This window comes from Tursiops truncatus, chromosome 12 (assembly GCF_011762595.2).
Source record: "Tursiops truncatus isolate mTurTru1 chromosome 12, mTurTru1.mat.Y, whole genome shotgun sequence".
Taxonomy (NCBI): domain Eukaryota; kingdom Metazoa; phylum Chordata; class Mammalia; order Artiodactyla; family Delphinidae; genus Tursiops; species Tursiops truncatus.
The window spans coordinates 53,588,527-53,616,306 of record NC_047045.1 but is presented as its reverse complement, the minus strand read 5'-3'; the positions used below and the strand labels follow the sequence as shown (position 1 = coordinate 53,616,306).

Below are 27,780 nucleotides of genomic sequence, written 5' to 3'. Positions count from 1 at the left end.
TGTAGGGACTTACAAAGTTTCCTTGAAAGAGCAGAGATTCCTTAACTTGTTCCAAAGTTCCTAATAATTCCTCTACACGGAAAATCAGAAAATATCAGTTTAGTACTTAAACACATTTAATTATTGTATCATTTAGATCAGTGAGTCCTATTTATGGGTAACTGATAAGGTTCTATGAAATTCAATTCAACATAGTTTATTGAAAAATATGACATAATAATTAAGATTGTGGTCTGTGAGGTCAGGCATACCAGGGTTGAGTCCTAGATCTGCTACTTCATAATTATGTGACCTTGGGCAAATTACATCTATGATACAGCTTAGCATCTTTGTCTGTAATTAGGATGATAACAGGGTAATTATGAGAATAGACAAGTACACAAATCAATCTCTGTTACATAGTACATGTTGGTTATCATTCAGAGTGAATGACTGTTAGGCACAGGGCATGAAGCTAGACCCTATGAGGAATATAAAAACGAAAAAGAACTGACAATAAATAACACAAGCAAATAAGGCAGAGAAGATGAGAGTGCTACTGGGTGTATCCAAAGATAGACTATGCTAAGGGCCTCAAGAAAAGGGATAAGGAAGCCTAGTAATGCCTTGGCTCAAGTGGCAAGGGAGGGTACATCTAGTTATGTGTGTGGGTGGTGGTGAAGGATTAAATGAAACAGGAAAGGCCTCAAGGAGACAATGTCATAATTAAAGATGGGTGTGCCAGAGTGATGGGTTTGACATCACTGTAAATAAAAAGAGGATCGAGAAGGGCAGCTCTTTGTATGATGAAAGCAAAGTTCTGAGGGGGGCAAAGAGTAAGACATGTATAGAAAATCGAAGTAGGAGATAAAGACAGAAAGGTAGGAATGAGCCGTATTGAGCAGAACCTCAAATTCAAGGGAAGAACTGGGAATGCAGAAGTGACATATCTGAAGTGCACCTCAGGAAGACTAATGTGGGAGGATGTGAAGGAGGAAATGCAATCAGCATTTGACTTATGAGTTAGAGGGGGTGAAGACTGTAGGAATTTTCAGATATGAATTTGTGTGTGTGCGCGGGGGGAAGACAGGAAAATTTCTACTAAAATCACCAACATGCTGGACTACAAGCATGAGCGATGAACTTTCAGAGCTGTGAGCACAAAGCACTTTCTGGTTCAGAACTCAATTTTCTCTTGCTGAAAAGTTGTTGTACCAGCAACAATGAACGGTTTCAAATGCATGTGACAAGAGTATCTTGAGCCAGTCGTGTCAAATTTAAATCCAAACTCAGGAGTGAGTTCAGCTGAAGTCTTTCTTGACTGTCAGCAACAACATTTAAGAAAGAGGAAAAAAAAAAAAAAAAGGAGGGAGGTGGCTTAAACCATGTACTTTTCACATGCTTTGGTCTTTCTGTGTCTTGGAGTCATGTCTTCGGCCTTTCACTGAAGGCCATGACTAGAGCATGGACAAGTTTCAAGGGATAAACTCCCTGAAATGTACACCAAATTTATGCCTATATATTTATTCTTGCTTTTTCTCAATTTCTCATTTATTCCTATATTCTTTACTTAGGCAGCATGCTTTTATATTAAAATTCATTAGTGCTTATTTTTCAATAGTGCTTATTACAAAAACTTTATACATTTTAATTCAGTCAATCCTGTCAACAATCTTAAAAGGTAGGTACTATTATTATTCTCATTTAAGAGAAAAGAAAACTATACAGCTCCACAGACAGTAAGTAGTCCTACAGAGAAGAAACCTCCAGGAGGCCCCAAAGCAGAAGTTGCCTGAGCTTAGTTCCATCTGGTGGTTTTGTTGAATTAGTTTCCTTGGGTCTCGCTCTAGGATCTGGGACAGTCCAGATCAGCAAGGGAATTTCAGGTTAAACAGAGACATGCTTGTCATTTATCCTTAAAATTAGTTAGACCCATTACACTGCACAGTGGGAAAGTATATTTATATAACAAGTATCTTATGTACAGCTTTCTTTGAGCAATTGGTTGATGTGTGTTAGATCAAGGAAATTTGTTCTTCAGTGAGGAAAAATAACCTCACTGCCAGTATACTAAGCACCAAAGAATCCTCTAAATCAATGAATCATTGTTCAATATGGCCCAAAATAAAAATAAATTTTTAATTGTGATTCAATATAAACATCCTTATAAATATTTAAAAGAAAATTTTCATGAAATATTATTTATTCTGACTACATACAACAGATGCTGATATTTTCTATTCAGTCTAGCTCAGTCCAGATTGATCTATTCTATTCCATTCCATTAAAACAATGCTGTTTCCTATCCACTAAATTGATTTCATGACGCCCCAATGGGTTGGTAACCTACAGCTTGAAAAGCAGTATTCTCCATGGAATTAAATCAAGTAACTCTGCCTGTTCTTTAAAAATGAAGCCAAAAGCATGAGTCTAACTGTTAATGGCTAAATGTTTATATGCATTTTTTTTTTAATCTGTAAAAAAAAAAGTTAATGATTTCCTGAAAGCATTAGCAGGTCAAACTTGGCCATGGCTGTTTTTCCCAGTAATGAATGACAAGCAATATGTAAATATTCCCTTAAGAGCCACTTGATCTGAATTCAAATCAAGAAAATAGGAAACATAAGCCTTAAAAGACATTACAGCTCAGGCAAGTGTTTACTTGGTAATCAGTAATATTTTCAAGTAAGGCACACACAGCTTTTTCACAGGAAATGGTTTTAAAATATTCTCAATTTTTTAAGATTAATAAAATTCCTGAATACTGAAAAATTTACAGTGACAAAAATTAAGACTCACAAACCATTTATATCCTACATTAAAGAAGCTGTTTTAAATATTCTCACTCTGTCAGTTGGTCAAAAAATACTTAACGGGCTTCCCTGGTGGCACAATGGTTGAGAGTCCGCCTGCCGATGCAGGGGACACGGGTTCGTGCCCCGGTCCAGGAGGATCCCACATGCCGCGGAGCGGCTGGGCCCGTGAGCCATGGCCGCTGAACCTGCGCGTCTGGAGCCTGTGCTCCGCAGCGGGAGAGGCCACAGCAGTGAAAGGCCCGCGTACCACAAAAAAACAATAAAAAACAAAAAAACTTAACACTTGTTATATGTCAACCGGTACTTAACAAGGCACAAGGAAAGAGCACTGAACTATTGCTGAGTCCCTTCCCTCCAGATGGCCCATCTGGGGGGAGAATGACTGTAAACACATAAACAGCAAATAGGAGCTCAGAAGGTCACACACGAGACTGTCCTTGGATAGGGCTACGGACCACTACAGGCATGTGTCCCTAACAGCGCCAACAGCCCTCTAGGATGGTTCTTAGAAGCTGAAATCAGATATGGTTTCCAATAAAGTTAACTAGAACATTTACTTCCAAATCCATATACAACTTCCCCTACTTATGATGCTATGAATATGTTCTAATCCCCCTCTCAAAGTAAAAATTAATGTTTAATGCTGTTTAAACTGATACAACATGGAATGAAGAAAAATAATCAGAGATACAGACAAAGCAGACTGGGGTTCAGGGGCCAGACCCTCCATTTAAAGGGTAAGTGACTGGAGGCAAGTTATTTAACCTTCCAAACTACAGATTCATCATCTGCAATTCTATCTACTCATAGGATCATGGTGAGGTTGAAGTGAGGGAATGCACATGAAAGCACTTTATAAAGCACCACAAGTGTTATTATTATTAACTTTAGAATCAGTAGGCATAGTAAAACTGAGAAGATATTAACCAAATATTAAGAAGGTATAGAGTTTACATGTACCAAGCACTTAAAACGGGTCTATTTGCTTTTCATATACCAACTCAATTAAACTCTGCAATATGACAATGTCTGAATCCAACAACTGGTAATAATAGGGTTTTTCCTCAAATCTGGGACATACTAAGTTTCTTCTCTAATGGTCCTTGGCTAGCAGGAAAAAACAATTAGAGACTGTTTATTAAAGGAAGGGCAAGAGTTCACACCACACCACTCCACCCACATGGTATATGCATTCTTAGCCCAGCTGTACCACAAAGAGACGGCTCTTCCCCTAAGGTTCAAAGACTGCCTCCGTGGGGCTGGAGCTGGGAGCACTCCCTGTTGTCCTCAGCAGTGCTGCAGATCAACTGGCCAGGCACATCCAGGTGACGCCTTCTGCTGGATCTTAGACTCTGGACTTGACCAAGAGGGCAAGCTGAGATTTTCTGTCCAAATGTTATCTCTGCATTCATTTCTATTATGGGCAACTACTCTTTTTAGACAAGATGCAATCCTAGGGTGTAAAGTGGATCACTGTAATGCAAACCACTGACTTACACAGGTGGGGTATACAGACTGCATGTTTCCTATTGCCTTGGTTGGTTAACAGTCTGACATTAACCATGTTACGGATGGGTAAAGTACATAAGACATGGATTATGGGATGTCTTCAAGTTATAAACAAGTTGTTTTTAGAAAAGGTCACTTATAACTTAGATCTTTGGAATCCAGGATGCATTTCTGCACATTAATTTACAGTGGTATAAATCAATGTTAAGCTGCCAGGACTGCCCACAGAAATCTACTCAACCCACAATGTGAGCAGCACGAGGTCTGGTAACCTGTGTTCTATGGGCGCCATTCTGCCACTGAGCTGCCACATGGCCCTGGGCAGCATCCAGAGCATAAGCTCTGGATGGAGAAGGACAGAGTTGGGCACAAATGCTGCCTCACCCACCTGCTGTGTAATCTCAGTGAAGTTATTCAAACCCCTTGAGTCTAAACTTCCACAGCAGTCAAATCATATTTGGGGATGAAACATATATATAAAGAGCAGAAAGGAACCTACACAAAAATCACTACAAGGGTACTAAATTCTGCAAAAGCCAAATAATGTCAAAATGAGTGTGGAAGAAGGGAGCCCTTTAAAAAAAAAAATACCTGCATTCTAACTACAAGGGAAGAAAGACGGAGCAGGGGCCATAATGAATAACCATCACTCCAGAGGATAGTACAGAAAGTACAATTTGCTTTAATAATTCAGTCTTTCATTTGGTTTCAAGACTTGTCAAGTATCAAGGAATTAATACACACATATATCATATACTAATTTTGTATATACAAATTTTTTGCAAAAGCATGGAAAAGTGTCTCATGAATCATTTGATCTGTAATAAACAACTGGTACAAAACACTGAAGATGGTGAAAACCAGGTGGGGCAGAGTCAGGAGATCCTGAAAACTCCAGAATAGATTTATCTAGTAGTGATGCTGACTCACATGTCCATGTAGATCTACACAGGCATATTTCAAGATAAATTATAAGAAAGAAAGTATTGGGTGATCCTCGAATCACTAATTTCAATCCAAAATTATTAAAATGGGGCCTTTTAGGGACTTCCCTGGGTGGCGCAGTGGTTAAGAATCCGCCTGCCAATGCGAGGGACATGGGTTCAATCCCTGGTCCGGGAAGATCCCACATGCCGTGGAGCAGCTAAACCCGTGCGCGGCAACTACTGAGCCTGCGCTCTGGAGCCGGCAAGCCACAATTACTGAGCCCGTGTGCCACAACTACTGAAGCCTGCGTGCCTAGAGCCCGTGCTTGGCAACAAGAGAAGCCACCACAATGAAAAGCCCACGCACCGCAATGAAGGGGAGCCCACGCTCACCGCAACTAAAGAAAGCCCGCATGCAGCAACAAAGACCCAACACAGCCAAAAATAAATAAATAAATAAATTTATTAAAAAAATAAATAAAATAAAATAAAATGGGGCCTTTTAAACTTAACTTTGCTTTGATGTCAACTTCAGAGAGAGAGAGAGAGAGAGAGAGAACCATCAACAAAGGGGGTAGGTAAAGAATTATTTACTACATACAATCATACAATGTTTATGAAACCACAGGGTGAAATAGTGCACCAAGAAAACAGAGACTATTTAAATACTCAGAAGGGTAAAGGGATGGGGGGGTTAAAAGCAATTTTTAGGATTTCTGATACATATTGTGGTAGCAGGCAGAAATCAGGGCAAATCTTCCTTTTGCTCTCCTCTGCACACTAGCAGAGATTTGCATAAGGTGGTATGGCTGCACCCTTGGCCTGACTCTTTATATTCCTCCCTAGAGATCTTGCTTGGAGGGCCCATATACACACACTCCAGAGCAAACTGCCCTAGGTTGTCAGAAACCAGCTTTCAGGCAGGTCCAGTTGGTGATTCCACTTTATGGAATTCCACAGTTTAGTCAGAGGTAGTTGAAAAGATTTATAACTTTGGCTGCCTCTTTTCTAATAATAACGTTTTTGGAGTGTGTGTTTGTTTGTTTGCTTTTTGCTTTTAATAGCTTGACCATTTGGGGCTGCAACTGCATTACAGTAGCTAAACTGCACGTTTATCTTTTTCCTCTCTCTCTCATTTCCTAGTAACTAGTCACGGTGATCTACTATTTTAATGGTACCACTGACTATTGGCCTTGTCCTGCTATCCCTATGCTCCTAGGATCACTCTCCATTTTTGGATATGTTTTGCTTTTTCACTGCTAGAATACTTTTCACAAGAGGTCAAGGCAAGCATGACAATTAAATTTTGTATTTCTGAGTTGAAAAAAGTATGCTGTTCTTCCAGAAGTTTCATCTTGCATTCTCCGTTTAAGGGGCTCCCCTCACTCTACATCTTAGGAGCAAGACATGGTTAGCCATGAGCAGGTTGTTCATGAACCACAGTCACCTTTACTGTTAGAATCAGTTTGGAAGCAAACTGAGAAGGCACTACAGCCTTTGAAATCACTATATAGAGGCATCCCTAGGCAAAAAAAAAAGAGAGAGAATCTTGACCTAAATTCACATCTTATATAAAAATTAACTCAAGATGGATCACCAACTTAAGTATGAAACATAATACTATAAAATATTTAGAAAAAAATGAAAGAAAATCTTCAGGACCTAGGGCTAGGCAAAGAGTCGTTAGACTTGATGCCAAAAGCACAATGCATAAAATGAAAAACTAATAAATTGAATCATTAAAATTAAAATGTAAAACTTTTGCTTTGCAAAAGACTGTTTTAGCAAGTTGAAAAGAAAAGCTACACACTGAAAGAAAATACTGGCAAACCACATATCAAAGGACTAGTATCTAGAATGTATAAAGAACTCGCAACACTGAACAGTAAGAAAACAATCCAGTTAGAACACAAACAAAACACATGGAAAGACATTGTGCTGAAGAAGATGGACAGATGGCTAATAAGCACATGAAAAGATGTTGAACCTCATTAGTCATTAAAGCAATGCAAATTAAAACTACAATGAGATATCACCATACACCTCTCAGTATGGTTAAAATAAAAAAGAGTGACAATACCAAATGCTGATGAGGATGACAAGAAACTGGATCATTTATACATTGCAGATGGGAAGGAGTAGAAAATGGTACAGCCACTCTGGAAAAGAGTCCAGCAGTTTCTTATAAAATTAAACACGTACTTATCATTCGACTCAGCCATTCCATTGAGCCTTTATCCCAGATAAATTAAAACTGACACTCACAAAAAAATTTTTACACAAATGATCCTAGCTTTATTTGTAACAGTCCCAAACTAGAAACAACCCAAATGTCCTTCAATGGGTGAAGGGTTAAAAAATTGTGATACATCCATAACATGGAATACTACTCAGCAATAAAAAGGAACAAACTGTTGATACATACAACATCTTGGGCAGATCTCAAGTGCTATGATCTGAATGTTTGTGTACCCCCAAAATTCATATGCTGAAACCTAATGCCCAATGTGACGGTATTAGGAGATGGATGTCTTTGGGAGGTGATTAGGTTATGAGGGGCAGAACTCTCATGAATGGAATTAGTGCACTTATAGAAGAGGCCTGAGAAAGCTCCTTGCCGCTTTCACCACGTGAAGTTACAGTGAGAAGGTGGCCTTTGATGAACCAGGAAGGGGGCTCTCACCAGACATAAAGCCTGACCATGATGGCTCCCTGGCCTTGGACTTCCAGCCCCTAGAACTGCGAGAAATAATTTCTGTTGTTTGTAAGCCACTCAGTCTGTGGTATTTTGTTACAGCAGTCCGAATAGACTAAGATACCAAGGGAACTGAACGAAGTGAAAAAAAATCTCAAAACATTAGATACTGTATGATTCCATTCATGTAATATTTTTGAAATGACAAATTATAGAGATGGAAAACAGATTAGTGGTTGTCAGGAGTGATGGGCAGAAGGAAGAAGGTGAATATGGCTACAAAAGGGTAGCACATGGGATATTTTTGATGGCATTGTTCTGTATCTTGATTGTGATGGTGGCCACACAAATCTACACGTAATAAAACTGAACAGAACTAAATACACACACACACACACACACACACACACACACCCCCATACACAAATGAGTGCTTCAGTGCTTGTAAACCCTGGTGAAATCTGAATAAGGTTAATGGACTGTATCAATGTCAACTTCCTTGTGATATTTATTATACAATAGTTATGTAAGGTGGGAAACTAGATGAAAGGTATAAGATATCTCTGTATTATTTCTTAGAACTACATGTGAATCTACAATTATCTCAGAATAAACATTTAGTTCTTGTTTATTCTAAGTGTCCTATCTTTCAATGGTCCACCCATTAGATGCCTGATTTCTTCCTTCCCCAAATAATCTTGCACTCTCTGCGGTCCTAATAGGAAAAAATAATTCACTAAAATTAATAGTATAACTCTTGTTTTCCAAAAATTCTTATTCCTGGTTTACTATTACTAAGTGAAACATGTCCTTTGGATACAACCCTATATTTGAATACTGACTCTTATACTACATGAAACGGACAAAATACTTACTTTCTGAGTTACCTCATTAATAAAACAGGGAGAAAACCTATCTCACAAGTTTATTGTGAAGATAAATGAAATAATAAGTAAAGTACTTGGCACACAGTAGTTCCTTAACAATCTAAAACCTAGCTTAATTTCTGAATAAAAACATCAAAGAAAAACTTTGTTTTTCAGTTTCCAAGACTTACATTTGGAAAACAGGAAGTGCATCTTTAACAAGAATATTGGGGCTGGGGACGTGGTGAGGCTGAATTAGTTCTTAAGAAGTATTTCAATTTAGGAGACCATAATGATCATTTTAAGCCTATGTTCTCACACTGAGTTTGAAAACATTCCAGTCATCAAAATGATTTATAAATGTTTTAATGTACCATTCATGTTATTATGATTAGTGAGTGGCTGCCATACAGATGGTTAAATCTGTAAATAGTAACCAATAATATAGTAGATTACTCCTATTCAGATACTAACACATGTACATATGTTGGACGAGTTCAAGTTTTAAAAATGACAGATACTACAATGATACAATTTCATCCATTCCATTTACCTACAAAAATACTTTTTAGTAATAGACACCCCACAATGTAATAAGCTTTAAACATGTCATAGATTTTTAGTTATAACTCAACTAATTAAGCTACAGAGCAGCAGGAACTAAGTACTTAGGATTTAAAATTCAATGTAGGTTGTTAAACACAGGATTCTGAGCAATCTGCAGTGCAATGCATATAGAATGTTAGATTCCCTGAGCAGTACTGGCCTGAGAGAACTGTCAAGGACAGAAAGAGAAGAACCAATCAAATGTTACTTCTCTAGCGTAAATAAGAAAAAGGATGAAACAAAGTGCATTTAACTTCTACTGGTTACCTGCTCTGTTTATGAACAGTCACAAATCACAAAATGCCAAGTAATACTTTTAAGAACAAAGTCCCCTCAAACATTTTTTAAGTTCTGATATAAATTTGCAAACTGAATGCTTACCGAGCAAAATAACTTTGTTTCCGTTCCTTCTTCTCTTCCTTGGTATCCATAATATGCAATCAAAAGTGCAAAGTATTTGAAAAATGCCTTTTTAATCAATGAGTCATCACCCTGTAAAAAAATAACAAAGTGACTGTAAATTAAGAAGTTTATAACGGCAATATGAAGAATGAAGCAGGGTGGAGCTACATGGCCCCAACAAATGGAAGCTAAACTTTAACCGGTAAGCATAGTCACATGAGTCATATATGAAATACAAATGCCCCCGCGGGAAGGGGAGGGGGGCAGGAAACTACAGTTAGAATGGAAGAGTTAAACTATAAAATAAAAAGTGGCTGGAAAAATAAACTGAAGTATTTTCCTCATAATTAACAATTCTTTCAAAACGTGCTGAAACAAAAACCACTGACTTTAGAAGGCTTTAGGCTAGCTATGCAGAAGCTAATTTTTTTTAAATTTCTGAATTTATAATCACTCTTTTGAAGCCATTAATGACAAATATATCTCATACATAATGAGGAAAAATGGATCACTTAGGTGTCTTACAAGAATGTTCTTTCTTTAAAAACAAATCAGTGCTCTATTTTACTTCGGAAACATGCCAGCGAGTACGTCCCACTTAAGCAAATGTGGAAATGAAAGTTCAAAGCCTCAGGAAGCTATTCTTCAGAATGGCTTTATATGCTTGTCTCTGCCACTCCTTCCTTCCCACCCCTGCAACCCTCACCTAAGTTTCCCGGAAGCAACCCAATTTAAACCTGTAATAAGAGGTTGTCTCCAGATCAATCTCCCTTAAATATCACTTTCATCATGCCATCCCCCTGCTCAAAATTTCCCAATATCTACTTACTGCCTGGTTCACTAATCTAAACTGTCTGCACCGCATTAACCTTTCCTAAAATCTGTCTTTTCACCCTGAATGAGTCTCAAAGTAAAAGCAAAGAATTTGCATTAATCAAAATTATTTATCCATCTCAACTCCGTAAACAATTTAATTCACAATATATATTACAGGGAAGGTACTGTGATAAGTATCAGAGACCAAAGATAAATAAAACATGATATTTGGCCTAATGAAATTTATTGTCTTGCAAGGGAGACACTTAGGATTTCAGGTCAATGGGATACAAATCACTATGAAGAAGGCACAGGGCCTAGAGGAAGAACACTTAGCCTTATGCAGGGCCCACCCCACCGCAATCCCCACATACACCAAGATCTCAAGGATGAGTATGGGTTCCTGGTTAAACAGTACAGGAAGCAAGTCCAGCTTGAACAAAAGCAAGGAGACACAATATTTCTCTGTTGCTCCAGGATCAAATGTGAAGCAGGGCAACAGTGGGAGATGAGGATGAAGACATAGGCAAGATTAGGGTCATGAAGACCTTTCATGTCATGCTGAAGAGTTTGAACTTGATCCTAGCTATGCATTATGTGCTGCCACTCCCTTCCCTGCACCTATGTCAGCACCTATGTCACTAAGTGATCACGCTGGCCCAAGGGCACCACTCCCGGCAGACATCACCAAAGGGGAGGAGGGAGTGTAACACATACAGATCACAGAGGATGGACTTGAGAGGATCGAGAACGGGGAAAACGGACGCACTAGAAAGATATTACAGTAAAACTAGTAGAGAGAGGAGGGCCCACACTTCGGCCAGCAGTAATTGACACAGAAGGAGGGGGCACAAGTTCAAAAAATATTTAGGAGGCAAATGAGTTCAGATTTGGTGACTCATTCCATGTAGACAACATGGGACAGAAAGGAATGATAAATGCTTTCCAAGTTTCTGCTTCAGGGACTGGGTAGACTGTGAAACCAAAGATATGATACAATCTACAGGAAGTGGCATGCATTTGGGGCGGGGGGCAGAAACAGATGAAAGATCAGTTTTGGACACGCTGCCTTTGAGTGTTCATGGGATAGTCAACTGGAAACATTCACCAGATGTTTGATTTCATGTAAAGCACGGGAGTGCAGTGAGGGCTAGAGAAAAAGATTTAGAAATTATCAACATATGGCTGTAGTTAAGGGAAAAAAAAAAAAAACAGTACGATAACACCCTGCAGGTATGACAACTATGCACAGGGTCCTGTATGGAAACAATGGATGACACAGTTTCAACTCTTACTGCTTGATCTCCATGGCTTTGACATGGTAGTGCCCTCAAGGGATTTACCAACCAGTAGGGAAATTAAGATGAGTGTCGGGTCAATGGGATACAATTGGTTAAACTAACTCCACAATAAAATGTGGAGTTAGTAACCTGGAGCTGTCCGAAAAATAACACTAAGAAACCAGAAGACACAAAGTTCAATTCTGATTGAGGTGACAAAGTAAACCTTCTAGGGTGGTGAGGATTTCAATAAGTAAAGAGGAAAAAGAGACAGCATTCCAGAAAGTGGGAATACCTGAGCCTAAGTATGCGCATGAAAAGGGCAAGATGGGCAGAGTAGCTACCGGGCAGAGAAAGAAAACCAACCACGATGCCTACCTTCTGTTAAGTCACTATTTCAACGTATTATCCCCATGTTCTCTCTTTTAATCCTTACATCCATAATATGAGTTAGGTATCCTTACTTCCATTAAACTGAGGCTGAGAGATACTAATTTCCCTAGTTCAACATGACCAGCCTTGGTGGAGCAGAGATTTAAATCCAGTTTGGTGTACATTTCAATGTCTTTCAATAACCTTTGGAGCCAGAAAGCATTTGGAGATGAGTTAGAAAGAGTGGTCTGGAATCAGCAGCCTCCAACGCCTCGGCGTAGACTCTACAGGTTAGGACAAATGTACCTGGCCACGAGTAGGATGGGGGTCACTGAGACCTCCAACAGGACTGCCTCAGTGGAGCAGTGGGGATGGAAGCCACGCCTCAATGAATGAGGGAAGTACTCATTCAAGAACTGTGGTAACAAAGATAAACAGTGGCCAAGTGTCCAACTCTCCTAACCTCCATTTCACATGTGGCCTGAACCCACTGGGCTCCTCCCCAACTCTATACCTTAATCCTTACTCTTTTCCCAAGCTTGAGGTAACCTTGCTACACTCTTTCTGACCAGATCCAGCACAAGGGCCCAATTCTGCTCCCCCGACCACTCGTGTGACCTTCTCTCTTGGCCGTGTAAGCGTACTTCACGTGTCACTTATCACTTAACTGTGAGGCACTTAATCGTACGCTGTGTGACAACGCCACTTCACTTACCCTCCTCAGCCCCAAACAAACCAAAGTTCCTCCAAGTCAAAAACCATCATGTTTCATACTTTCCTTATACTTCCCTAAATACCTAACACAGAACTAGGCAGAAAAGCCACATAAAAGCTAAGCAAGGAATTAATCCAGTCCTGGGGATAAGATCAATTATATGGCAAACTGATATCAATCCAAGGATTCCTCCCAAATTAACAATTATTTGGAAATGGAGAATGTAGGTTCAAGCCAGCCTCTCTGGAACTCCAGATAGAATTAGAACCCTGGCTTTCTGCCCTGCCCTGGGCCAGGTGGTTTATTTTAAAGTTCCTCTCCTGCATGCCACCATATGTGATGATCTCTGTTTATTAGATCTCCCCTCATGAATAAAAATGAAGTCATAACAATCTAATTGGAAAATTTTTATATTGCAAGCTGAGCCAGAAACTAATATGTGGTTCCAGTGGAAAAATATTGACAAAAATAAGTACAAGAGGAAAAGATTAAATGATCCGAGAACTGACATCTGGTGCTGCTGTGTCTGTTTAGAACTGGCAGAGCTCTTTTTCCATTTTCTATTTGATAAATAAAAAAATATCCAAATCTTTGGTTTCTTTTAAATTTCTGGGAATTTATACATTTCTTAAACAAGACAGATGCAGTTCTTTCAGGTCTAGGCACACCAACAGATTAACCAGAAAGAGATCAGCAAAGGACGCTATAAAAATGATTTGCACAGCGCACCACCCAGCAGCCTTCATGCTTCAGTGAAGAACCAGAGCTCCTTTAAATCAGTCTCTAATGGGAACTACATTTTCCATTATAAGTGGTTATAATGGGCTTCTTAAAAGCCCTTTTTTCATTTAATGCTGACTTTCTCCTCACATCAATAAACGCTAGACTCATCCAAACACTGAATTACAAGAGTCTCCTGCATTTACAGTGTGTTACATTTTTACATTTACGGTGTATTACATTTACGGTGTATTACATAATTACAAGAGTCTCCTGCATTTATGGTGTATGAGGGAACACAAGATGTATCTTCTATTTAAATATTATTTTGTAATCTTAAATCAGAATGGTCAATTTAAACCTACATTCAGTTCATTATTCAAAAAAACAAAAAGAAACCGGCACATACAAAATCCTTACCTCATAAGAGCTGTGTTGAAGACAAAGTATTTTCTGTGTCACCAGCAAATGTTTGATGCTCCCCATGACACCACTTAGAAGGGATTTAAGGACAGAGTTACCAGACTCCCTAACTACATCAAACCAGTGTGGACCCACAGCCCAGTGTGGCTTTTTGGCTTCACATCTACACTGCAGCTCCTTGTTCATTCAGGTATAACCAGCGAGGACTAGAAAAACACCAGAGCACCCATGACGTCCATCAACTGTTTTCCCAACAACAGGTTTCCTATTATACAAATGAAATAATGACAACAGCACGCTTTAAGGCTTGGTCACACTAAATTTGGCCACATAAGGAAGAGACCAAAATGTACTGTTCTATGCAGACATTTCCTCCTAGAAAATACTTAGACTTATACTGAAATATGACAGGTGTTCAGTCTTTCTCAAAGCCATACTGTCATCTAAACACGTAAAGGGTATTCAAATATCAGTGTTAACCAAGGTCAGAAATTTGAATACTCCTTTTAACAAGAAACCTGGGAAGAAAGACACAGAAATAGAACAAAAGTCTGCCACAAACATGTAGGGGGAGCATCTAGGAGATAATGCCCCCAGATAAACAAATGTGTGTCACAGAAGCAAAGCAACAGAAAACAGAACTTAATGGCAACAAAGAACTAAAAAGTTATGCCTGAATCAAGGTGATGATCAAGGACAGGCCAGTGGTCTATCACTTGAATGGGACAAAGGCAATGGATGGCAAAATGACTGGAGACCTGATCAACTCTTACTCCATTATTCTTTGCCTAGGGAAATGAAATTAGACCTGAAAGAATTAAACAAATGTGGGTTTCAGTGCTCTTTTACCTAAGATGAGTACAGAGGTTTCATCAAATCTCCTAGATACTCTAAATGAAGAATCAACTCTGGGCTAGACAGATCACTTTATAAGTTCTCTCTAGGAAGAGAACGTGCAAATGAGATTTCTAAAACATCACTGGCAGGGTCAGGAGTTGTTGAATATGTGGAAAATGCCAAAAGCCTGACAAGAGGCAAATACTTTTTAATTTTCAACAAAATAGAGAAGGGAGTGTGCAAATTACACAGTGGAGAACATCACATAGATCCGTAGCAAAACTTTAGACGTGATCATTAAAGGCAGCTTAGCAAGGGCTCAGAAGAGGAGGCGGTGAACGCTGAGATCCATAATGTTAACAGAAAACCAACCATTCAGCGGAACAACAACAACAAACAAGCAAATCCCTTTTTGAAGCATCTACCATGGACCAAGGACTCTGCTGGAGATACAAAGATGAAGACAGCACTCATAGGCCAGGAAGCTCAGGTGGAACAGGCAACGGACACCCATCAGCTGGTAAGACGAGTGGTCCGATATTGGTGGGTACAAGGAACCACACAGCACAGAGTCGAAGCAACTACTCTGCCAGGAAGGGAAGGAGGGTCAGGGAAGCTCCACAGATGATGCCAGAGCTGAACTATGAGGGAGGAACGGGAGTTTGATCCTGAATGCGGAAGAGGTTGGTCTCACTAGGCAGAATGAGGATGGTACGAGCCATCGGGAGGGAACACATGGTACACAGGGAGGCCTGCGTGGTCTGGTGTGGCTCTCGTATAGGGCTGGTAGAGGGGAGGAAGTTCGGAGAATGGTGGCCTAGCCAAATTATACTGACCTAATTTCCCTCTTGGACATAGTTACTGTTCCAGTGCATCAAGGAAATTAGGTAACCACTGTGTAACTGTACTTAGAAGGCACTGGATAAGTTTCTCTTGATCTGCTTATGAATAAGACTGAGAAATGTGGCCTAGACATGGATGGATGCTTCTATGATTAGACTCATTACAGAAAGCACTGAACCACTGTACCAAGAGGTATGTGCTGACCAACTGACTGGCCTCAACCCGGAGCTGGGAGCTGAGCTCCAACTTCAACCTGGAGGGAAGATGTTAACAGCTTAATGCAGTGCTCGTCCTTAAGGCTTGTCCTCACCAGTAAATTCATCACTGACATGAATGAAAACAGGGGCCTCGGGGCTTCCCTGGTGGCACAGTGGTTGAGAATCTGCCTGCCAATGCAGGGGACACGGGTTCGAGCCCTGGTCTGGGAGGATCCCACATGCCGCGGAGCAACTGGGCCCGTGAGCCACAACTACTGAGCCCGCGCATCTGGAGCCTGTACTCTGCAACGGGAGGGGCCGCGACACTGAGAGGCCTGCGCACCGCGATGAAGAGTGGTCCCTGCTCGCCGCAACTGGAGAAAGCCCTCGCACAGAAACAAGACCCAAAACAGCCAAAAATAAATAAATTAATTAAAAAAACAAAAACAGGGGCCTCATTAGACTTTTGGAGGGATAAATAACATCCTGGATAACAGCATTTCAATTCAGACAGACATCAGCTGTCTGTAGATTAATTTGGGGTTCTACATCTGGGAGAAGTGCTAAGGAATGAGAGAAAGGGAGAACCCAACATTAGCACAAGTGACTGTGACCTGCAGTTTGAGGTGACAGTAAGATCCACACACCCAGTGGTGCAATGCCACTGCTTCCCAACCCCTCCCGCCCCACCTTGGCAAAAACAGCAAAACAAAACAAAACAAAACCACTAATGCAATCAACCCAGAATAAAAAAGACTATGGTGGTCTGTCCCACCCTTTTTGAGGATTCGAATATATCAAGATTACTGCACTTAGCTCTGGGTCTCCCACTACCGTACAGGACAAATATAAGGAAACTGGAACAAACAGAATGATTAACTAACACAAAATTAAACTTTAAGAATAGTAGTCAAAGGAGCTGGTCAGTGTTAGCATGGAAAGAGTTGGGAGGAAAGGACAGCTATTTCCAAATACCTCAAGGATCTTATCTGGCAGAGGATTTAGCCTTGTACCAATAGAACTTCAAGGGTGTGCCTAGGACTAGGCACCGGATATTAAGGGAGAGGCGTCTTGGCTCAACATAAGGGCTTGATGCAAAGAGCTGTCTCCAGAGACAGCAGCTTCCTAATCGCCAAAGATGACTGAGCACAAGCTGGACAACCATTCTGTGGGGTCGCTGTAGAATGGAAGTTCTCAACCTTATCAAAAAATCAACACCCCTCACCTAAATAAATACAGTTGCCCCTTGAGCAACAAGGGTTTGGACCTCGTAGGTCCACCTATACTCCTATTTTTTCAGTAACTATAGTACAGTCCTACAGGATCCTCGGACATAGAGGAACTGCATATACAGAGAGCCCACTGTGAGTTATACACATTTTTTTACCCACATGGAGGATTGGTGCTCCAACCCCCCACATTTTTCCATGGTCAACTGTATATAAGTATTTTATAACATGTCCTTTATAATGCTGAGATGAAGTTGATAGATAATATAACCCATTTAACACACTGAATTTTATGAAGTCGATGTAATGCCCCAAAGGAAAGTAATTGATAACAGGTAGTTCAGTATGTAAATTCTCAGGTTTCAAAAATCAATATAATGCCAAAAGAAAAGTAGCTTACAACAGGTAAGTTATAAGTTAATAATTTATAATAATAAAGTAAATTCTCAGGCACAATTTCATTAGAAGACACAACAAAACACTCAGGTGCTTATACCAACTTATTTAGGACAAGTTTAGCTATAGGTGAAATAAGATCAGAAATAATTTCACTACATATGAGAAGTACAGAAAGATGAAAGAGCAGAGGTGAGAGGTTGGGAGAGGGTGGGTAATGGGTAGGTGGGAGTGCACAGAACATTAGAATAAAAACTAGTGCTATAAATAATAACCAGCATTTCTATACATAGTCATTTAGAACCAATCTCTTTCTTTTCTTTAGAATGTCCCAATAAATATTCATGTAGGTCCTACAGATGACATGAAATTTGAAATATAAGGACAATTATTTGTTGTCTAGGACCGTCCTGCTCATTGCAGGGCACTTGGCACCTCTGCTTCCCCCAACTAAATGCTAGTGCCCCTCCCCAGGAACCATGCCAACCAAATTGCACCCCAGTGGGGAATACTACACTCACTGAAAACCACTGTTACAGAGGAAAGTCAAGTTCCATGGATAAACTAACATTTTTAATTAAAATTTTTTAATTTCAAAAATTCCTTCAACGCTGAGATCTTACAAACTCCACACAGCTGAGTCGTTCTCTGTTTTCAAGATTCTCTGTGCTTTACCTGAATAACCCCTCGGACTCTTATTATTAAGGCAGCACAGCACCCTTAAAGCAGGACAAGCCCAGTTGGAATCCAGACTCTACCATCTCCAAGGTATGCAGCCTTGGGCAAGTTACTCAATTTCTCCAGACCCCAGTTTCCTTATCTGTAAAAGGCCTGGTATAGAGATGAAAAGTGTTCAAGAGGTATCTATCGAGTCTAGCACCCCACGGAACAGAGAATTCTCTCCATTGAGATTTCAACAAGCCCAAACGTTCCTGTGTTCATGAAAGTTACACCTGGAGAGCCAGATTCAAATTTGCCCCTAAACAGAAACATTAGATCATGAACTAACTCAAGCCAGGCAGCCCGGGTGAATGAACGTAGAGATGACAGCAAGCAGCAACAGTTAAAACTGTTTACTGAACATTAACCACATGCACCAGATTTTTTTGTTCAATGCTATTACACACACTGTTTAATCTTTATGACTATATGAGGGTTCATATTCTCAATCCTTTTTAGATAAAGAATCTGAAATTTAGAAAGGTTGAAACATTTATTCAAAGTCAAACAGCCATAAAAGTTAGAGCCAGAATGATCAGCTTTATCTAATGCCAAAGTCAGAGCCACTCATTATGGCCTCTAATGAGAGGCAATATTACTACACAGAATTTTCACGTCAATTGCCTGGTTCTTTCCAGATTTACCCACCATTAAAAGAACAAGAGGGTGAACACCAGTTTTCTGGTCAATTGTCTTTTAGGACATCGATCCTGAACTGTATTCAGGTTAGTCACTGCTATTCATTAATAAATGCACTGCACTGAACATGTTCAAGCATTTAATAAACATTTATTGCACTGAATTAGACTTTTAAAGAGCTAACTGGAAAGCACATTCCCTTAATTCACTAAATTAAGTGAATTACCTCTTAAGTTTTAAGGACAGAAGTAATAATATAACTTTGAATATGCCAGAAATATTTCCCTTAGCTGTTGGCAAATTTTTTTTGTTTCTGTTGTTTTGAAAAGTAATCTTCTGCCAATCCAATTATTTCCCCGCTGAAAACGAAATTAGTAAATACAAAGAATCAGAATTTAAAAATGGAATTTTGATCTTTTTAAAAAATGTTCTTTATTGATTTTAAGGTACAAAAGCCCCCCTTTTTTTAGGGGCTAAAACTGAAGGTCCTTTTTAGAACTAAAAATTATGATTCTATTAACTTCTACCAGAGGTTTTTAATATACTGCATGCATTCTCTCATTAATACTTATAAGGATATAAGAATTCAGTCTTGTACAGTTTTCTACCTGTACACAAAGAAAGTCATATAAAAAGTTATTGGACACAATGAAAACAGAACAGAGTCTGCTCTGCTGATCTCACATCTCAACCATAAGAGGAAACTTCCTCTTTCTCACCATCAATCACTATTTATTGGTTGTCTGCTCTATGCATATGATTGTCCCTACCCTCACAAGAGTTGAAAAAAATCTGATGCCTGCATCGCCACAGAGGTAGTTTCTAGGGACACCCCCTACTATTGCTCCAGTACTGTAAGATCACTTCAGATCATCTCTAAGGTGAGTCTAAAGGTGGTAGGCTCCAAACAGCATCAATAAACAAACAGGTGACATGGGAAGAAAAGTTTGTCTTCAGTTACTTCTGGAATTCATTTTAATATTATTCAATAGACCCACTGCTAAAATCCTAGGATCTCTGGCCTATTTGACTTTTTTTGCAGATATCTTCCAGCCCTGGCCCAAAAGGAATTTAAAAAAAAAGAAAAAAGTTCCACAGTCTTCTGGAGTCTCTACTAGTATAGAACTCAAGCCTATTCCCCAAGGCCTTCCAGAGAGTAGGCACCAATGTGAATCACTACACCAGCTGCCTTTGCTCACAGCAAATGGCATCACTGCTGCAGGGGTTCTGGTCTTGCATCATGCCCCAACTCCTTCAACTTTAGGACAGAATAAGTGTGGCCAGTGGTTACTACTAATTATTATTATTTGATGGGAGGTATCTATTTGATGGATCTGAATTAGGGTTAATTCATGCAAACAAAACCAATAAAATTTGATGGATGAAAGATGTAATAAATGGAATACCTTTCCATAGAACATACAGTATATGGGCTGCAAACACTAGTTTCCAAGAATTACAGTGTCTTTTGAGACCGTGAAGAGACAGGAAGTTCACTTTACCAGGTAAGCTGCCATTTCACTGAGGAAAAGTCACATGCCTCTTTGTTCTCATGTGGATGGTACCGGCAATTGAATGCTATTTTCAAAATGCACTGGCATACACCCAATATGTGTAAAAATGCAAAATAAAAAATAATTGAATTATCACCCTTTTTAATACGCTTTCAGCATATTTATTTACATGGAATGTACAGGTGGCATTAAACAATTTACACTTACTCAAAATAGTGCCTTGTCACATACTGACAAGCAATCTCTTCAATCAGTAAGCTTGCTAAGAACCTGTTTTATGCCTATCACTGCACAATTTATCTAAAACCTATGCATATAAAGAGGACTCAATACACTCTGAGAAAACTTCGATTTTTGACAAGGAAATAAAATCTACAAAAATTAAACAATCAGAAAAAAAGGATATGATAGAAAGTAATGCCAAATAAAACTTGTTATGCAAAGAGAAATACCAATGGAAAGAAAAGGGCCAGGTCACATAGGCCAGTGTTCTTAGGGAAGGTGTTTGAAGTGGGACAACACCAAAAACAACCATTCTGGTTATAGTTCAACAGTGCTACCCAATGAACAGTCATATCTGTAAACCAGAAAGAGTTTTCTCATTAATGAAAATGTTCTCTATCAGAGCATGCTCAAGAGGACTGGAATTCTACCCTACCCTCAGATGTGTAAGGCACAAATGGAGAGGCGCGTGTAGTGCTTTGGTCGGTACGGCACAAGATGTGGGAAATATGCAAACGTGGGTTCAGGAAGAAGCATAGTGAAAAGTGCTACGGGGCAGGGAATCTGCTCAACACAAAATTAAACCAGCATCAGGAAGTAGTGTGACCTCTTCTTTGAAAAAAATTATGCGTATGATATTCAATTCTAATTTTCCAAGAGACTGGGTTAAGAAATCAACTCTATGGTTTAAATATGTTTTCTTTTAAAGGTTTATTAAGTTGTTTGATATAAAAGTTCTTGCAGAATTCAAAAGAAAATGGGCTCTTTGGCCATTTGGCCAGACTGGATTGTTGTACTCAATTAAGCACTCCCGCCTTGTAAGAGAATTACACGTGCAAACCGTCTGCTATGCCACTTTGCGGTGCTTTGCACTAGTACACAGAGTATTCTTCTCTACTCTGTTGGCCATGTGGCTTGTTTTAACCAACAGACTGAGGACTAACAGTGTACCCACTTCAACTTAAGGCTCTAAGAGGCCTGGCAAGTTTCTGTTCTCCACCAGAAAAGTATGCCTCAGGTAGTGGCTTTTCCTTCTTCAGCACGGGTCCCAGAATGAAGATGTGAGGAACAGACCTGAACTCCTACCTCAACTTTGGAGTCCAGCCCAGCCCTGCTGGACCCAGCCAACAGTAGCCAAACCACAGTCAACCTGCAGATTCATGAATGTGAAATAAATATTTGTGGTTCTAAGCCACGAAGATTTGGAGGCTGTTATGCAGTATTATTACAACAAAAAACCCAACTCACCTTTAGAAATATCCTAATCCACAAATTACTTTGTGGATTTTTACCAGGAAGATCAAAGCCACATAGTACATGTTACCATCTATAGGCATAATTCTACCGAGGCCTGGAATACCAAAGCCCAGAGACAGAAGCAGCCAATTAACAAAAACAGCCAAGAAAGCATCCCTTCCTTCCAGCTGTCACTTACATCACAACCAATGTGCATGGCTGTGGAAGTTTAGCTACAAGGAGGCATCACTTGACACCAAGCGTGACTTATGTACATCTTGGTACATTCACCTACAGACTTTGATATTATTTATTGTTATGGTTGAACTGTGGCACACCACCCCCCCAAAAAAAATGCTGAAGTTGTATCCACTGTAAGCCAGGATGTGACCTTACTTGGAAACAGGGTCACTGCAGATGTAATCAGTTAAGAGGAGGTCATACTGGAGTAGGGTGGGCCTCTATTCCAATATGACTGGTGTCCTTATAAGAAGATGGCCATGTGAAGATCAAGACACACAGGAAGAACTCCACGTGAAGACAGAAGCACAGATTAGAGTTAGGCAGCTACAAGCCAAGGAGTGCCAAGGACAGCCAGCAAATCACAAGAAGCCAAAAGCAAGAAAGGATTATTTTACAGGTTTCAGAGACATCATGGCCCTGTCGACACCTTGATTTTAGACTCCACCCTCCAGAATTATAGGCAATGAATTCCTGTTGTTTTAGGCTACCCAGTTTTTGGTAATTGTCAGAGCAGCTCTAGGAGACACTCACTTATCGTAAATCTTATATACTATCACTGTTCCAAAAGGATACTACCTCAAAAATATTGTTACTTCCCCCTTATGTCTATTCTGCCACTTTCTCATATAATTTAAAGGAAATGTGGGCATATGATTGAGAGCATCGGTAAATATTATTTTGAATATTAGAGCAGAAAGCTCACATAGTTAACATCTGTACCCAGGAGACAATTCAAGCACAGTTTATTGAGTAGATGGACTAAGAACTGACCTGATTATCAGGGAAAATTCTTAACATAAAATGAGTTTTGAAATCTTCTGAGAATGTAGCATCACCATTGTGGCATGCCACTCTTACCACACTTTAGCAATTTTAATCTAACAAACTCATACTGCTACATTTCTCACACACACTTATGCTGTTTTGTACCATTTTCTAATTAATGGCTCCTCATGCCCATATTCCTTTCAATCAGACTGTAAGCTCTCAAAAGGAGTGTCTCATGTTCTACATGTATAAGCAAGTGTGCCTGTGCACGCATGCACGCACACACACACAGTGACATACATTACAACTTCTAGTTCAGGTTAAACGTAGGATTTATGTTTAATAAGTTGACTTTTTAGTTGTTATGGCTAAATACATAACAGAAACTGACTTCGGTTATAGAACAATAAGGTCTTACCTTTTATTTATATTAGTGGCCTCCATTTTCTAAAGTTATATTCCACGTCAATAAAAGCATCCGAGCATAAAATCCTAATACGTATATTTTTCACATAAAAAATGTCTTCTGCACTAATACATGCATTATAAAACATATAACAAAATAGAAGTCATGAAAAGATGATACAGACATTCTAACAATTTCTTCCTATACCCTCAAGGGGCACATGAACCCCACTGGAGAACCACTGGTCCAAGCTATGACAGCAGATACATGAAAATATTTCCTAGGATTTGGTCCTTTCTAGGAAACACAAGACCTATGAGAATCTAAAATATTTACAAACTTTAAACACATTCTCTGGCAAACTCCTGAAACTCTCTTGATCAAACAAACAATACTTTACAGTTGATGATAGTTATCCTTGCAACTAGGATTAGTCTGTATATTACTGGACCCTAATTGTAAATGCATTTAGTAACTGTGATGTTCTTTGCAATTGAGTCCTTTAGTTTTTAGACTTTAGGAATGAAAATCTATTATCAAAATTTCAGGCAAATATCTGTAAGACTGAGAGAACCAAATGATACAACATTCTGATCTTGAAAATAAAAGAATGAGAAAGATGGGCAAAGAGGAAGATGGAACAGAAAACTCATAAACCATCTCCTAAGAATGTTATCAACACAACAACATGCAGTCTTCTTGTGTTCCATGTGCATGCATGTGGACAACCATGTGCTAGAAACCTGAAGGGCATAGAGTAGTACAAAACACAACCCCTACCAGCTAACTGTAAGAAAAACTAAGTCATAAAGCAAGCCTATATTTAATTTGCAGTACAAGATGCTACCAGAAAACTACTAGAGCTAATCAATGAATTTAGTAAAGGAGCAGGATACAAAATTAATGCACAGAAATCTCTTGCATTCCTATACACTAATGATGAAAAATCTGAAAGAGAAATTAAGGAAACACTTCCATTTACCATTGCAACAAAAAGAATAAAATACCTACGAATAAACCTACCTAAGGAGACAAAAGACCTGTATGCAGAAAACTATAAGACACTGATGAAAGAAATTAAAGATGATACAAACAGATGGAGACATATACCATGTTCTTGGATTGGAAGAATCAATATTGTGAAAATGACTATACTACCCAAAGCAATCTACAGATTCAATGCAACCCCTATCAAACTACCAAAGGCATTTTTCACAGAACTAGAACAAAAAACTTCACAATTTGTATGGAAACACAAAAGCCCCCAAATAGCCAAAGCAATCCTGAGAAAGAAAACTGGAGCTGGAGGAATCAGGCTCCCTGACTTCAGACTATACTACAAAGCTACATTAATCAAGACAGTATGGTACTGGCACAAAAACAGAAATATAGATCAATGAAATAGGATAGAAAGCCCAGAGATAAACCCACACACACAATGGTCACCTTATCTTTGATAAAGGAGGCAAGAATATACAATGGAGAAAAGACAGCCTCTTCAATAAGTGGTGCTGAGAAAACTGGACAGCTACATATAAAAGAATGAAATAAGAACACTTCCTAACACCATACACAAAAATAAACTCAAAATGGATTAAAGACCTAAATGTAAGGCAATACCCTATAAAACTCTATAGGCAGAACACTCTATGACATAAATCACAGGAAGATCCTTTTTGACCCACCTCCTAGAGAAATGGAAATAAAAATAAACAAATGAGACCTAATGAAACTTAAAAGCTTTTGCACAGCAAAGGAAACTATAAACAAGATGAAAAGACAACCCTCAGAATGGGAGAAAATATTTGCAAACGAAGTAACTGACAAAGGATTAATCTCCAAAATATACAAGCAGCTCATGCAGCTCAATATCAAAAAAACAAACAACCCAATCTAAAAATGGGTAGAAGACCTAAATAGACATTTCTCCAAAGAAGATATACAGATTGCCAACAAACACAGGAAAGGATGCTCAACATCACTAATCATTAGAGAAATGCAAATCAAAACCACAATGAGGTATCACCTCACACTGGTCAGAATGGCCATCAACAAAAAAACTACTAACAATAAATGCTAGAGAGGGTGTGGAGAAAAGGGAACCCTCTTGCACTGTTGGTGGGAATGTAAATTGATACAGCCACTATGGAGAACAGTATGGAGGTTCCTTAAAAAAACTAAAAATAGAACGACTTCAGCAATCCCACTACCAGGCATATACCCTGAGAAAACCATAATTCAAAAAGAGTCATGTGGCACAATGTTCATTGTAGCTCTATTTACAATAGCCAAGACATGGAAGCAACCTAAGTGTCCATCATTGGATGAATGGATAAAGAAGATGTGGCACATATATATACAATGGAATATTACTCAGCCATAAAAAGAGACAAAATTGAGTATTTGTAGTGAGGTGGATGGACTTAGAGACTGTCATACAGAGTGAAGTTAAGTCAGAAAGCGAAAAACAAATACCGTATGCTAACACATATATATGGAATCTAAACAAAAAAAAAATGGTTCTGAGTAACCTAGGGGCAGGACAGGAATAAAGATGCAGACGTAGAGAATGGACTTGAGGACACGGGGAGAGGGAAGTGTAAGCTGGGACGAAGTGAGAGAGTGGCATGGACATATATACACTACCAAATGTAAAATAGATAGCTAGTGGGAATCAGCTACATAGCACAGGGAGATCAGTTCGGTGCTTTGTGTCCACCTGGAGAGGTGGGATAGGGAGGGTAGGAGGGAGACGCAAGAGGGAGGAGATATGGGGATATATGTATATGTATAGCTGATTCACTTTGTTATAAAGCAGAAACTGACACACCATGGTAAAGCAATTATACTCCAATAAAGATGTAAAAAAAAAATTTCAGTACAAATAGTTAAGTGCCAAAATAAACTGAAATTAGTAGAGCAGATGTCTTGGAAAGCGTTGATGGAATTAAGTATCAACCTGGTGCAGAATATTGGCTTCAAAAGGAAGAAATGTGTAAGGAAATTCAGATAGAGCAGGCAGCCAAAAGCCTGAAAGCAGGAATTACCCCATGTGCGTGAGGGGTACTGAGGACCCTTCCGACCCTACTAAAGTGCTGAGTTTATGCAGGTGATGAGTGGGAGATACGGCTGAGTGTCTGCAATGTGGACAGGATACAGTACCATTATCACGTAAGCAGCATTCTCTGACTTAAATTTCCAAGAGAAAGCCACCACCATGAAAATCTCATAAATCCTTTCACCTACTCTACTTATTCTTGAGGAACTAGTCTTGGGGCTGATCTATACATAAAACAAGCAAGCAAGCTAAATGCAAGAAAATATCAAGCAGATGGCGTGTGGGTGAAGATGTGGAGGAAGTGAAATATTAGAAGCTTTGAAAAGAGGAAGAGAGAGTAAAATATGTCAAAATGAATATGCATCTGATGAAGAAAAGTCAAGAATATAAGAATCCTATGATATATTAATTTTAATTATTTCTAACAATTATCATTGTAATATATATGGATAACAAATAAAATGTGAAAATAGAAATTGCCTATGATCCCAGCAATGGAGACAAAAGTCTCAATATTTTATGACTTTCCTGTCTTTTCTTCCATGAAGCTGCATTTTAAAATCAAATTAGGGTTTTTTGTACATACAGTTTGGTATACTATCAAAAAAGACTCCATTATTGGATTTGTCTCCAATTTTTACAATATCAACCTTGCTAATAGCCAATACTTATATAGTTGCTTACTCTGTGACAGAATTCCAAGTGCTTTACATATATTAACTTATCCAATTCTCAATACAATGTGAGAGGTGGATACTATTATTATCTTCATTTCACAGATGAGAAAACCAAGGAGAAATTAACTTGCCTAAGTTCACCAAGCTGACAAACGGTGGAAAAGGACTTCAAGCCAGGCAACAGGCTCCAGCATCCCTGCTCTTAACCCATCTACCATACCACCTGCCTTCCAGAGACAATGTGCTCCCCACTGAAATTAAGCCTCATCTCTGATTTTTTTAGGATGTGCTCAGAACAGAATCATGGGTGCCAAGGGATTCTATGAGTTGAACTGCTCTCCATCAAAGGAATAATACCCCCATATAACCTCTTACCATCTGTGAAAAGGGAAAATGACCCAACTTCAACTTGCCAGCATTGTTATGGACTTTTACAATCTAATTATAGTCTGCATTTCTTTCATGCAATGAAGTTGAATATTTTTTCATGTTTTGGCCGTTTGTAGTCCTGTTTTGTGAATTTTCTATTCCTGCTGTATAGATTGTTTGTGTCACCCATCCCCACCCCAAATTCATACGTTGAAAACCTAATGCTCTAGGTGATGGTATGAGGTAGGACCTTCAGGAGGTGATTAGATCATGAGGGATCTACCCTCATGGGATTAGCGCC

General features: G+C 39.2%; 1 protein-coding gene across 4 annotated transcripts in view; it reads right to left on the bottom strand.

The window, feature by feature from the left end:
* The window catches only part of NCOA7 (nuclear receptor coactivator 7), a 143,831-nt gene that overhangs the window by 109,218 nt on the left and 6,833 nt on the right, over positions 1–27,780 (bottom strand). For all 4 annotated transcript variants that reach the window (XM_019951689.3, XM_033867683.2, XM_073789564.1 and 1 more), the window contains one exon: positions 9,779–9,889. In XM_019951689.3, coding sequence (XP_019807248.1) covers positions 9,779–9,828 — 50 coding nt within the window. In that variant the 5' untranslated portion in view covers positions 9,829–9,889. Of the gene's footprint in view, positions 1–9,778; positions 9,890–27,780 lie in introns of those variants that run through there.